Source organism: Chenopodium quinoa, unplaced genomic scaffold (genome assembly GCF_001683475.1).
Source record: "Chenopodium quinoa cultivar QQ74 unplaced genomic scaffold, ASM168347v1, whole genome shotgun sequence".
NCBI lineage: Eukaryota > Viridiplantae > Streptophyta > Magnoliopsida > Caryophyllales > Amaranthaceae > Chenopodium > Chenopodium quinoa.
In genome coordinates, this window is record NW_018742904.1 from 1,294,431 (window position 1) to 1,308,601 (window position 14,171).

The 14,171-nt window shown below is 37.6% G+C and overlaps 1 protein-coding gene across 1 annotated transcript; it reads left to right on the forward strand.

The window, feature by feature from the left end:
- Positions 1 to 3,277: 3,277 nt before the first annotated feature.
- On the forward strand, positions 3,278 to 13,964 carry LOC110727332 (proline--tRNA ligase, cytoplasmic-like). The gene is made up of 13 exons (XM_021906894.1): positions 3,278 to 3,475; positions 3,549 to 3,628; positions 3,721 to 3,809; positions 3,904 to 3,996; positions 5,414 to 5,530; positions 5,726 to 5,913; positions 6,886 to 6,952; positions 10,061 to 10,183; positions 10,341 to 10,493; positions 10,946 to 11,230; positions 12,116 to 12,334; positions 13,176 to 13,269; positions 13,562 to 13,964. The coding sequence occupies exons 1-13, from the start codon at positions 3,339 to 3,341 to the stop codon at positions 13,624 to 13,626; spliced, it is 1,710 nt and encodes a 569-aa protein (XP_021762586.1). The 5' UTR covers positions 3,278 to 3,338; the 3' UTR covers positions 13,627 to 13,964.
- Positions 13,965 to 14,171: the final 207 nt, after the last annotated feature.

Below are 14,171 nucleotides of genomic sequence, written 5' to 3' on the forward strand. Positions count from 1 at the left end.
AACCAAAAGAAGTGTACATATATTCAAGAGGTCGGCTACCTCTGGAGGACCGACTGCTAAGGCCGCAAGCGGCCAGAAAAAAACTCGTCATAGAGCCATCGAAACTCTGGGACGCAGTTTAAGGGCACTTGCTCTCGTACCCCAGTAGTAGAGTTTGCCCTAATCTCTACTTTGAAGAGTCCTCGGTCAAGGATCTCTTCCCGAGCCTTGCGGGGGACCGGCGGCATGCTGCGACCGGCTGCTAGAAGAGGCAGATCCTTGTTCCACTTATTGTAGCGCTTGTTCAGCAACCTGTCAGGGCTGGCAATGATGAGGAAGGTGTTCCTCTAATCCTTCCATTTATTTTCTTTGCCCCTGGTCATTAGGTAGCCCTTGTGGCTCGTTATTTGGTACCAGCCGGTACCGCTTGCCTTGGGGGTCCGGCTGAGATAGTTCATATGGGTGAACGCCTCAAAATTCGGCTCCACCCCGTGCATTTAACATCCGGCTACATAGCCAAGGATGTTGAACCAGGAATTCGGGGCTAACTGCCAAAGCCCCACCTCGTATCCATCGAGGATTTGTTGAACGACCGGGTGTATGGGAAATCACAGTCCAGCCTTAATGGCCGCCTCGTAGCAGCCAAAACAGGCGTCCCCGTAGCTAGACCCTGCGGGCCAGACGACTGTATCCTCACCATCCGGCACAAATACTTGAAAATCCAGACCCATCGTATGGTCCGATAGAAAAGTGTCTATTCGTTCTTTCATGGCCTTGATCCGACCCTTTGGGACATGACAGTAATAAGGAGTATTCAACTCCCTATGGGAGGCGGATGGTTCCGACCAGTCGTCCCCTTTTTCAACTGCATGAGAAATTCTCGCCTCATGCAAGCGAGCATGCCTTTCCTCTGAGTTTATAAAGAGGCGGCTTGAAGAGCTAGAGTCAGACTCACTATCAGAAGAGTCCGACTCCTCCCCTCTCCCTAAGAGGGCCGACCCCTCTTCTTCTTCAGGGGCCGTTTGCTGACTGGCCAGGTCAACAAAGAAGTGGGAAGGAGCTACTTTAGCTCCCTCCTCAGAGCTCTCGGCAAAAGGGCCACCTTGGGTCCCTGCGGTATCAGGCGGCTGGTCCGACAGCTCACTAATCTGAACCCGGAAAGAGGAGCCATCAGAGTTTTCAATTCTCTTGGTCTTTTTTGTTCTTGCCATACTGTCCTGCATAGATACAAAGACAGTTGGATTCCGGGACTTGCGCAAAGTTTGAAGTACCGCAGGGCAGTCGGCACCCCTAGTCCTAGACTCAGCCGTCCCCGATGACCGGCTGATTGCTAACCTAGGTCGTGCCGGATGCTTTTGAGGTCTCATTTTAAAAAAAGAAAGAAAAAGTGCAAAAGCAAAGAGAATAAAGAAACAGACAGTTACCTGAAACTTAAGTTCTGAAGAAGAGCTTGATCGAGTAGGCGCCTAGCAAAAACAGTCGTCCTGGCAGGTCAAAAGTTGCAAAGTGTCAGAGCTCAAGATCAGGGGTCCGAGAGTTCTCTTGAAAAAGTTCACAAATGTGAACAAAAGACTTGGTCAACATGCCTTTATATAGGGCAAAGGAGAATGCGAAGAGTCACCTCAAAATTAAAAAAAAAAACGAGCGGGAAAAATGCTCGGCTCGTCATAGGGCGACACCTGTAGCAGGCCGTCGCCTGTTATAGGCCGACACCTGTCACAGGTGACATGTGAACAATCACATGCCACCCGTGAGGGGCAAATGATTAAGGGATTTTTCCCTACCAATCACCATCTGACAAGTGGACCATTCAGGCTCTGCCAAGTGTCCGCAACATGGGCCAATAGAAGCCTGCCACGTGTCAGGCGTTGATTCGTCCACCATGGACCAGTTGTGTCACGCCATGTGGCCTCCGTAAGCCAAACAGGCCACCTAGGCCCAATTTCCGAGGGAAGCCCAGTCAGCCCTAGGTTAACCTAAACCTAGTATTTGACACGTTTCCCAAGGTTATAAATACTCTAATTAATCCTCATTAAGGGGGATTGAGCAATTCATTACTCTCACCTAGAGAACCTAAACACATTGATTACTCCTCCCCTAGAGGAACCCAATCGCCCAACCTTTACTTTTTCCGCACTCATTTCTCTTCAAACAGGTACTAACTTGACCGTCGGAGGCGGAGCTCCCACCACTCGGAGTCTCCATTGTTTTGCAGGTACAGGCGCACAGATCTAGTCCCGGAATTGTAGCTCTCCCGCAGGACATCAGAAAACCTCGAAACAAAGAGCAGCATCGAAGGTCGATCCTGGACCAACAATACCAGAATTGCGAAGAAGTGCATACCATTGGTTTAGGTGATCCGGTCCACAGTCCTATGTTATTATTATTATTATTATTATTATTATTATTATTATTATTATTATTATTATTATTATTAACAAGTGCATACCATTGATTTAGGTGAATGAAAACATAAATAGATGTATACCATCTTTAACATATGTTAATAGTAGAAAGATAAAAGATAATAGTTTAACATCTTCAAATTATTACAACCACATATAAAAATAGGAACATAATTAGATAAGAGTTTAACATCGTGGTGAATTAACCATCTATTTCCATATGATCTTCATTTTCATCATCTTCATTGTCGCTTTGATCTTCATTGTCATCACCTTCATTGTTGCTTTCTGATCGATTAGCCCTCGAAATTCGGCGTGCTATACGATGTCGCACTTTGACCATACTATCTTTGCGCCATTGTGCAAACATAGTTGAATCTGTTACTCCTATATTCACATCATGTTGAATGATTGGTATGCCAAGCGTATGCATCCGAATAAAATAATATTTTAGTATTATTATTAAATATGAAGTATTATTATTCCCTCAAGAAAAAAATATTATGTGTTATTATTATGATCATTATATATTTAGAAATTGTTATAAATTATTAATAATTAATATATTATAAATATTAATAATTTTTATTGTGAATTATTAGTTATTATTATTATTAAATATTAATTATTATTATTAAATATTAATTATAAATTATTATTATTATTATTTATTTTAAAGATATTATTAATTATTATTTTTAATCAAGAGCAGAGCAGAGCAGAGCATAGTAAAGAAGAGAAGGGCTCAGTAGAGCAGCTCTAAATGATAGGGTCTATAAGTATTACCAAATAAATAAGTGTTGCAATTTTTTGGTGAGTACATTTATCCTCTAGCATCACCCTATCCAAGTCAAATTGTAGGGTTTTAGAAAGGGAGGAGTGTAAGAAGAATGTGGCGGGCTATCTAGTAAACCCAAATACTCTAAACAAATACCATCAAGTCAACAACTTTTAATGTCTGCTGCCGGTTTCGCTTGCACCTTTATTAGCGCAGCATCATCATCGCTCACCCGCCCTTGTTTTCTCACTTCCTCTCGCATTCTTTCCTTCTTCTCTTTCTCTCTCCTCTCGCCGCCATTACCGCCGCACAGGTAAACCACCTTCGCCGCCATTTTCGCGATTCAAATTCTGCATTTGCTTAACTCTAGGTTTCACTTTTTCCAGGTGCTTTAATCGTAGTAGAAGATTGTTTGCTATGGCTGGTGATTCCAAGGCTAAAACTGCTGATCCTAAGGCCAAAAATGGTGAGTTTGATGTTAATTTTGATGGTTTTTTTTCTTTTTTTTGTTTTTGTTAATGGAGGATTAATGTAGTTGTTAATGATTGGGATTTTTAGCTGGGAAGAAGAAGAAGGAGGTGAAAAAGGAGACTGGATTAGGGTTAACTAATAAAAAGGATGAGAATTTTGGGGAGTGGTATTCTGAGGTATTTGATTTTTATTTCTATGTTTTTTTGGTTAAATTATAGTACTATGTAATGAATAATTGGGTTGAAATGATATTTGTGATTGATAATGCAGGTTGTTGTGAATTCTGAGATGATTGAGTATTATGATATTTCCGGGTGTTACATTCTGAGGCCGTGGACTATGGCGATTTGGGAGGCTATGCAAGTGAGTTAGCTGTTATCTTTTATTTCAGTAAAATGCTTTGACTTGTTGTAGAAAGAATTTGTGGATGCCATTAGCAATCGACTTGCTTATGGGGTTGGGATCTTTTGTTGCTTGGTCAGTTTCGGGGTTACGTGAACTTGTCCCCGTGTAAAATGAACTTTAATTGAATGTGAGCTTCAATAGCAACATCGCATTAACACTTCAAATTCTGATAGGAGAAGGGTTCCTAATTTCTTTTCGAAATGTTTACTGCTGTAGTTTGTGTTGAAACCTTTCACACTTATGTTGAATGCTTTTTGAGGAATGACTCTAACGACTTAGTGTAGTCTTTTAAAATCTTATAGCGGAGGTGTTCTCCTTCTATGGTTATGTTCTCTTCACCTTATTTCAAGAATTTCGTGTTGGTTGTGTCCATGATAATGTTATTTGACTTTAGACAGTCACCAAGTCAGACTAAACTTCTATAAAATCAGACAGATCACCTCTGTTGAAGAGTTTATAACCTAAATTTGTCATGGTTTTTTGTTCTCAATATGTAATATCAAAAGGCTAGCAGGGTTAGATTTAAGGTTACAATAATTTCTAAGTAATCCTTTGAGGAAGGAAGATGTGATATGCTATTCAAGGTAAGTTTAGTTGGAGGGAGGTCACTTGCTTGTTGCTACATCACCGAATTTATGATTATACTCTTGTGCAAATTATGTTTGGGATTTAAGTTTACCCTTATCCACCCCCCTCCCTATGTTTTGTATGGAAGTGATGGCTTGATGTATCTATATTATAAATATTAGGAATTTAGGATATTTGAGAAGGATATTTCTGAAATTTGTGAAATTTGCCACAATGATTGAGGGGAGGATTCGGTTGTTTGGATTTTGAATGGCAAATGATCTAGGTAGAGTATATGTTTTTAGGTTCTTATATCTTCTCTTTTATCATTGATGAAAGTCAAGGAATTTTCTATCATGCTGGACAATTGTTCAGGGTCAATCTGAAATATTCTATGTTGCAAACTTACAAATTCAATCTCTCCTCCCTTCTTGATCTCATATCGTTTTAGAATGACAATTGCTGCTTTATTGAAGCCTTACTGAATATATGCCAGAAACCATGCGGGGAAATTTCCACTTTTCCCAATCTAGAAGAGTAGAAGTAGGGTATGAAACAAGCTGATTTTAGTCTTTTAATGGCACCTTTTCCCAATCATTGATGAGAGTTTCAGGATTTACATGCTTATATTAATTCAGAAAAGGCTCAATTAGCTTAGATAAGTCCAGATTCATTTAATTTAAGTCCTGAGTTGTCTTTAAGGCCCAATCTAGATATGATTTCAGGTGAGGAATATTGCTTAGAATTATAAGACTACTATGTGCATCTTCCTAATTATTTTGATCATTCTATAATTTCAAAATCTTAGGAATTTTTTGATGCGGAAATCAAGAAGATGAAGATAAAGAATTGCTACTTCCCACTATTTGTCTCACCTGGTGTTTTGGAGAAGGAAAAAGATCACATTGAAGGTTTTGCCCCTGAGGTAAGCACATATGAGCACTTTTGTTTGTTGAACTATATCTTTGAGACTATGTGAAAGGGAGAGGTTCAGATGATAAGGGAATGCTGGCTGTGTCACTAGTTTGGAAGGATGACAGATGACACTGGGAGAGCTGTTAATATAATTGCTTGGGGGGGCTTCTCTGCATGCTTCTAATAATTGAAACTTTTTATATAGGTTGCATGGGTAACAAAGTCTGGGCAATCTGACTTGGAGGTGCCTATTGCTATTCGTCCAACCAGTGAGACTGTTATGTACCCTTACTATTCAAAGTGGATCAGGGGACACCGTGACTTACCTCTAAGACTGAATCAGTGGTGTAATGTTGTCCGTTGGGAATTCAGCAATCCAACTCCTTTTATCAGGTAGTATATGGTGTACTTTTCTACATAATGCTTTGTACTCCCTCCGTTTTTTAAATACTTGCTCCACTTTCCATTTTCGGCCGTTTTTAAATACTTGCTCCATTTCCTTATTTGGAAAGCTTTTACAATATTTAATTCCTTTCTCTCAACTAGTGGACCCAACATAAATCATATTTTATTAATTTTATATTCTCTCTCTTCCAATTCTCTCAACTACTTTTACTTTTTACAATTTTTTATTCTTCCACCTACCCCACTACCTCCATATTTTATTACTTTTCTCCAATTTCTCCTAAAACTCCGCGCATGGAGAAATGGAGCAAGTATTTTAAAACGGAGGGAGTAAGTTCTTTCTACATGGTGTGTATTTTTCTTTTCTTTTCTTTCCCTTAGCATATAATGCTTGATGGCTCTATTGGATAATCCATTACTTTGTCTTGTCATTTTAATTGCGAATATAAAGACTCATATAGTGAAAGAAAGAATTGCTAACCCTGAAGGTCTGATGACTCCATATAGGGATAGAAATGAATTGCTGTCCTGAAGATCTGATAACTATGAGGGGACATAATCATTCTCTTAGTTGTTATCTGTTAGGTTTGCATTATCATTCTCTCATTTGTAATTTGTTGGGTAACGAACCTACATTGGGTTTGTATTAGTTATTGCCTTTTTTTGATTTTTCTGGATAGTATTCTACCAGGTAGTTGGAAGAAATGGTTATTTGGACATACAACTATCGTGGTACTTTATTTATGTAATTTTTTACCTGTTAAAAACAAAGGTAGGAGTACTATAGAAAGGAAGAAATATACAAATAAGTTGATTTTGTTTGTCAGGAACTAAAGTATATTTTTAAGAAATCAATCTAGTGAGAGAGGAATACAGTTCATAACAATCTTTGTTACATGCTGTTACATGCAAATAATCCTCTATATTTAAGCTAATTTAGGCTTGCTCTTGTGTTTGTAGGAGTCGTGAATTTCTCTGGCAAGAAGGCCATACAGCATTTGCTACACAGGAAGAGGCAGATGCTGAGGTATGAGTGTTTGGCAGTGTAGTTTGCTAACTATTATCTGGTTTAACTATTTACTTTATGCGACTCCTATAAGTCTATAACTACCCCTGCAACTCTGCTAGTACTGTCTCACTGGCATTGGCGGATAAAGTTAATCAAACCTAGAGATTCTGTATTGCAATTTAATGCCTTAGCTAGGCTTACTTAATATGCCTCCCTCCCCCTCTCTCAATTTAGGCTGTATGCTTCAATTCTCAATACCTTTGTGTGCCAATACATTTTAGTATGCGACTCAGCTAATCCAGATTAGCTTACTAAAGTAACTTGGGGCTTTTGCAACTTTGAGTAGAATGTTATGGTTTTATTCTCTAGTCGGCCATAAGTTTTCTTCACTTTGTCATGAGGAAAATGGATGTTGGCAAAAAATCAAGAGGAAAAATACTCTAGATCTGAAAATCATGGCATTGAATAACGGAAATATAAGTTTCGGGCTTTTGGTTGACTGAGTGACGCGATTCTATAAATATGTTTTCCGGCTTATGATGCCAGCTCAAGCATGTTGTACAGTTACAGGGAGAGGGAGGTAGAGGTGGTGAGATAGGGAGTTAGGCTAGTATGAGATTTTGGGAGGAAAAGGTAACTTTTTAAAAAGTATTATCTTATTTTCTTTTTCAGAAAAACAATTTTATTTACTTTTACGGGTTCAATTTTCACCTTCCCATACAAACACCATTCCCCATTTTCTCTCACCTTAGCCTATGCCCTATGCAGAGTACTACTTTTTGGGGTGTAATATCCCATAACGTATTATGATCTGAAATAAGTTGTTTAATAAAACAGTATTCTCCTAACTAGTGCTTTGTGGTCTTTGTACTTGAACTGCTTACCGAAGCATACTACGTGATAGGTAACTCTAGTCTCAAGTTCCATGTAAAAGATGATGGAAGCACCTGTAAATTGCCATGGTTTCTGAAACACCACCTCGACCTTTCTGGACACGAGTATAGGATTTTATTATTTTTAGATCCCATTTATGGTTCGTATTGTCCGTAGTTCATTTCAGATATTGATTCCCAGCCTTCACTCATTGCTTGATTGGTGTTTTCTCCCTGATTTTGGTTGTGGATTTTTTTCCCTAGCCATCCATATCTTAAAGAAGAAGACTTGGTTAATCTCATCTACTTTTGATAAATTTCTGGCAATCCGTCGCCCTTTTTCGTCCTCTTTGCCCTTTTTCGCCCTTTGTCACGCTTTAATTATCGATCGGATATATGTCCAATTCAATGTCATGGACCATCTTTCTTGTCTTTTTTCACGACAATAGATTTAGTCTGAAATTCAAGAAAGGATTTCCTCAATGGTTGACTTTACCAACTGGCTTTGATAAAAATTCGTTGGTTGCTGTCATGAATTGTATTACTTAGTTTCTGCTAGAGATTTATGTAGTATTTTGAAAGATTTTTCTTGCTTTTTTCTTAAGTTGCTTATGCTTTTTGAGTTTTTGTTCGATTTCCCCCTTTATTTTTACACATTTGAATTCTCTCTCTCTCTCTCTCTCTCTCTCTCTCTCTCTCTCTCTCTCTCTCTCTCTCTTTCATGTTAACTTCAAAAATAAAAGAAGTTTTTATTTGTGCAATTGTGGAGCTGTTTTGGGTTTTGTTCAATTCTGAAAAGGGAGTTTATCTTTTCCATCTTTCGTTGGTCCTTTTTCTTAGTTTCCTTGCTAATATTTCTCGGCCAAGATTTTATGTCCTTTGTCCTCTGTATCTTTTTTTGGGTAAATTTGGGGTTGATTAGTTTTAACTTCTGTTAAAATGTTGTAGAGCTAGTTTGCCATCCCATGGTTGTTGGTCTTTGGTGTCCTTTGCTCTTGAAGACATCATTGTCTACTTCAAGAACTAATAGTAATTTCTCTAATAGTGTGTTTGAATTGAAGGAAATGGAGGGAAAGGAAGGGAAGGGGAATGGAGGGAGGAAGTTTCTTTCATTTGGATAAAAAATTAGGGATGAAGGGAATGTGAGGGGAAAGAAATGGAGGGTTTAAATTCTAAAAAAATAATCCCTTCACCAATAGAGAGATTTGGAAGGAAAACTCATCCTTCTTCCTTCCCCTTCCTTTCACCTCCCTCCCTTTCTTTTCCTTCCCTTAATATTACCCAAACAAATTGTAAGGTTCTTTCTTGACGCAACTTTGAGATATTATCTGCATCTTGAGAAGCATGTTGTAATTTAAGGTTTTTTTTTTCCTTTCCTTTTTTAGTTTTCTTTTTCTATGGTATTAGCTATTGGTCTAACCCTAAGACAGGGGATCTTTATGCTTGTGTACCTTTCCCAAAAAATAAGAAAATAATTGGGAATAGATGAATGTCTAACACCCACTTGCCAGGCAGTTATTTCATGCTTGCTCACTGTTCATGCCTTTAATGAGCATCATATTGGGGAGCTGATGATGAAATATGAAAGGGACTTGCAGATCCATCCCAAGGCGCACCAAGATCATATTGAAATCTATACCTTATCTGAAACATGTTAAAGATGTTCCTCTACTGGCTTCTCTAACGTTTTGATTATGGCGTCATTTACAGTTTAAAATGGTACAGGCATTAGTTAAACCATGCTTATGTAGATGAAGTAAATAAGAATAAGAATGATTTTAGGGAAGGGTCAGCCAGTTACCCTGTCCGATCCAGAAAGACCAAGGCTAGAAGCTACTGCTCCCTTTGAACATCAGTATGAAAATTATGCAATGGATGAGTTCTTCCATAGGGTAGGATAAAGTGAAAAAGAAAGGTATTTGAACCAGGGCGGGCTGAGAAGGCCCTATGTAGTATTTCTTTTCATGGGTGGTGGGGAGGTTTAAGGGGAATATATGTTTGCATCAAGGTATATTGTTTCCAAAATGTTGATGGCTTGGGAGAGAGCCATGATTTGAACCTGGAATTTTAATGTAATAGTCAAGTGGACGACTTTTCCAAATAAAGTCTGTATCTGCTGCTCTTTGAACTACTTTTTCAAGAGTTTGTCACCCACTGTGAAAACTGATAGAATCTGGTATTTTCTCTGTATTCTAATTCTGTTGGATGTTGATTGATAATCAGTACCATTATTATATTTTGATTGCTACATTAGGTTCTTGATATATTGGAACTCTACCGGCGAATATATGAAGAGTTTTTGGCTGTTCCAGTGGTCAAGGGCAAGAAAAGTGAAATGGAGAAGTTTGCAGGTGGATATTACACAACAAGTGTTGAGGTAGCCCTTTTTTTAATAGGAGTTGAAACTGCTTTGCATATGAATTTTTCTATGTAAATCATTGGAATCTCGATAAATATTGTAATATGTATTATGAGACGCACTTTCATCTGGTTGCTTTAAATATTCTAAGTTGCATATTGTCTTCCTATTCCAGGCATTTATACCAAACACTGGACGTGGTGTTCAAGGTGCAACTTCACATTGTCTTGGTCAAAATTTTGCAAAGATGTTTGAAATTACTTATGAAAATGAGAAAGGAGAGAAGGCAATGGTCTGGCAGAACTCATGGGCATACAGTACCAGAACGGTATGCTCCTCTACCCTTCTTTTGCTATTACTGCCAGAGTTGTTTGATTGGAGCTTACTTTTGTGCAACTTGCCTGTCTGCAGTATCTTGGTTTGATCCAAGAAATTGATTAATGTTTTTGGTTGTGGTGGACATTATGAGTTGTTTGTTTGGCAATGAGTTATTGTCTGTTTGATGATATTCTTGTCACTATTTGGTTCTTAAATTAGCTCATTTCTGTAATAATATTCATTGGATTAGCTGAGGATCTTGTTATTATGCATTCTTAATGAGTAGCAATATTCATTTTATTGGTCACCCTCGAATGAGGGTTCTTAAGGGTTAAGAGAGGGTAACGTTTCAATATAGGATGGATTGATAATGCCACTTGTTTGTTGAAAATAACCCCTTGATTGACAGGAGGGTTCCTCCTGACTTTTTAAAACCTAAATTTTTATTCTGTCAATTTGCAGATAGGGGTAATGGTCATGACACATGGTGATGACAAAGGCTTAGTTTTGCCACCTAAAGTAGCAGCTGTCCAAGTCATTGTGGTACCTGTACCTTTCAAAGACGCCGATACACAAGGAATTTTCGATGCTTGTGCTTCTACTGTCAAAATTCTGAGTGAAGCAGGCATTCGGGCTGAGTGTGATCTTAGGGATAACTATTCTCCAGGCTGGAAGTATTCACACTGGGAAATGAAAGGTGTTCCTTTGAGGCTTGAGATTGGACCAAAGGATTTGGCCAATAGTCAGGTAAATCTAATGCACGTCTCGTCCAAGTTTTTTAAAATTTTATGTTTTATGTTTTTCTTATCTAAAAATTGTTATTTTGGGCTTATCTATCTGATCGATGAGTTTCGTGAAATGCTATTGCTGGGTGTCTTTTTGTTATATGTGTTTCATTACCATGCCTGCTGAGTTCCTTTTTTCCCTTTGTTGCTGGAATGGTTTGGCATGCATTCAGAAAAAGAGAATACATATATTTGTCACTGAAATACCAAAATAGCATTGTAACTGAAAAAAAAAAACTTACAATTTTCCTTGGGCTGGAATTCAATTAATAAGATTTTATATCCTAGTGACGGATTGTGATGGCTGATGCAGTAATGAAATGAATTTTGTGTGCTACTAAGCTATGTATCTTTGGGTGATTTTGAGAAACATATTGCACATTGATCTATTGCGTGAAAGTTATTTGATTTAGTGGTCATTGGTCTGATATGGTTTATGAGGCATTTAGAATAATTTGTAAATGGTCCCCATTGGACTAACTTCAGTATGGTTTATAGCAGCTGTGGCAAATAGTTTGTTTGAAGGGCAAAGAATAATCATAGATCCCTATTATTTATCTCTATCAAAATCATAGCTGAATCAAATAATCCAGAGTTCAGATGCTATTATCTTTGACCCCTGTAACTCATGTTTTGGTGGCAAAAGGAGTACCTCACTAAAATATGCCATGCATATATTTTTATTGTTCATTAACTTTATTTTTTTAATTAACATGATTTCTCAGGATGACTTTATAGTGCTGTGTAGCTTGTGGTTCCATACAGCCATTGGCCACGTCAGTTTTATTGTTAATGTCATATTTTGTTAGCCAAGTATGGTTGAGATTAACATTTTATCAACTTTTAGACTCGTGCTGTTCGACGTGACGATTCGGCCAAGAAGGATATACCAATGGCAGATTTGGTTGATCAGGTGAAAGAATTGCTGGATGCAATTCAACAAAACTTGTTTGACGTTGCAAAGGAAAAGAGAGATGCATGTGTTAAAGAAGTTAGGACATGGGATGAGTTTGTTGAAGCGTTGGCGCAGAAGAAACTGATTTTAGCTCCTTGGTGTGATGAAGAGGTATCATGGATTTTACTTATTTATTTTCGAGTTCATATTATTTTAGAAGTTCATCACTTTGTCTTGATTTTTTCTGATCTATTTTCTTAATACATATGTATCTTTCTTATGATAGGAATTAGAAACAATCATGTCGATCATGTTCTTTGCATGGACTCGATAATTTGATGTAATCTAATTGAATCTAACTCAAGTAATATCTAACATATGTTGCTTTCTTAAAGGAAAGCCATGGCTAATTGGCTGGCTATACCCACTGCCATCACATGCTTGCAACCTTAGAAATGGAGGTTTTAAAACTTAATTTTTGTATTAACTTGCTCAAGTATATTGTTTTTATGCCGACTATGGTGTTAGTATCGGTATACTGTGTGTATTGAACAATTGCCATAGTGATGCACCACTTGTAGAGGTATCTGGATGAATACTAGATTACTAGTTGATATACTGATTTGGATGTTTTCATATTGTTGCAAAGCGGTTATTGAATTGTATAATCCTATCCTCTCATTAAATCTTGAGTACATAAACATTAGGGACCAAATTATCCAAATTTTCACCAATCAGGACTTTATCTTAATTTTATAATTTTTTTGGGACCTTAGTCTAGAACAGGCCTTGTATAGGAATGGATAAAACTTGAAGAATATGCAGCCCCTCTCCCTTCCCAGGAATAAAAGCCCAGATCCACCTCATGTGCTTTTAGAAGTGATGCAACAGCAAATCTCCCTTTCCCAAGAATAAAAGCTCAAGATCCACCTCATGTGTTTTTAAAAGTGATGCAAATTTTAGCTTGTATGTGATAAAATTCTTAAGAGACGTGTATTGATTTTTCCTCCAGGAAGTTGAGAAGGATGTCAAAGCTCGAACAAAAGGAGAGATAGGAGCTGCTAAGACTTTATGCTCACCATTTGATCAGCCAGCGCTGGAAGAAGGTATAAGCTCTTAAATTTTGTATGGAATTTCTTGCAAAATTACAAGTTTCATACTGCTACCTGCTAGTTTGAAGTATTCTGTCATTGTTTATACTGAAAGTATATATGATTCTTAATCTCTAAACTCCTGCATTGTAGTGACACATGTCTGATCCCAGAATTGATTCTCATTTTTTTTTTCTAAACTGATACTCGTCATGTAGTAATGCAGTAAATTGTTGTCTAGTGCGTAATTATGTAGTGTTTTTAAGCTGTCTGGCTAAACCGGAATTTTTTTTCTATTGTTCTTTAGGCACCCTTTGCTTTGCTTCTGGAAAGCCGGCCAAGAAATGGACATATTGGGGCAGAAGCTACTAGTACTACTATCTTTGTTATTCTCCTGTTTTTTGGCACATCACTCATACTATTGTCTATTTCTCTAAATACTCTATATATTTTTGACACAGGTGTCCCATGATTTCTTAGTCTAGTTGTTCCACACTTCAACATTTCAAATCTCACAATGAAACAAATGCAATTTAAGTTTCTTTAACCAAGCATGTCAAACTCTAGGCTTAGTAGCTTAGACTAGAGTTGATCTTACTGAGAGAGAGCATGTTAATGTTTTCGGAGGAAGTAGCAAACTTACGATTGTGATTACCATGGAGGTAGCTTTTCCCTCCTTGTAATTAAGGCAATGGTAGCTTGTTTTATCATCCAAAATTCCCAACTAAAATATGTTCTTATTTAATAATCAGTTAAAGAAACAAGGGAAATAATTTTCATTATGAAAGAAAAGGTTTTATCCACTTGAAAATTTCTCTCTCAACTTATCCAGCTGATGTGATGTCTTCACCACTAAATAAGTAAATATTTCACTCATTCACTTTCTATATCTTATGTTATGTGAAGTCCTTCAATAA

Excerpts from the sequence above, each read along its gene's own strand:
- LOC110727332 (XM_021906894.1), top strand. The coding sequence starts at position 3,339 with ATGTCTGCTGCCGGTTTCGCTTGCACCTTTATTAGCGCAGCATCATCA. Across the intron at positions 10,184-10,340 it reads ATTACACAACAAGTGTTGAG|GCATTTATACCAAACACTGG; the intron begins GTAGCCCTTTTT and ends TTCCTATTCCAG. Across the intron at positions 11,231-12,115 it reads AGGATTTGGCCAATAGTCAG|ACTCGTGCTGTTCGACGTGA; the intron begins GTAAATCTAATG and ends ATCAACTTTTAG.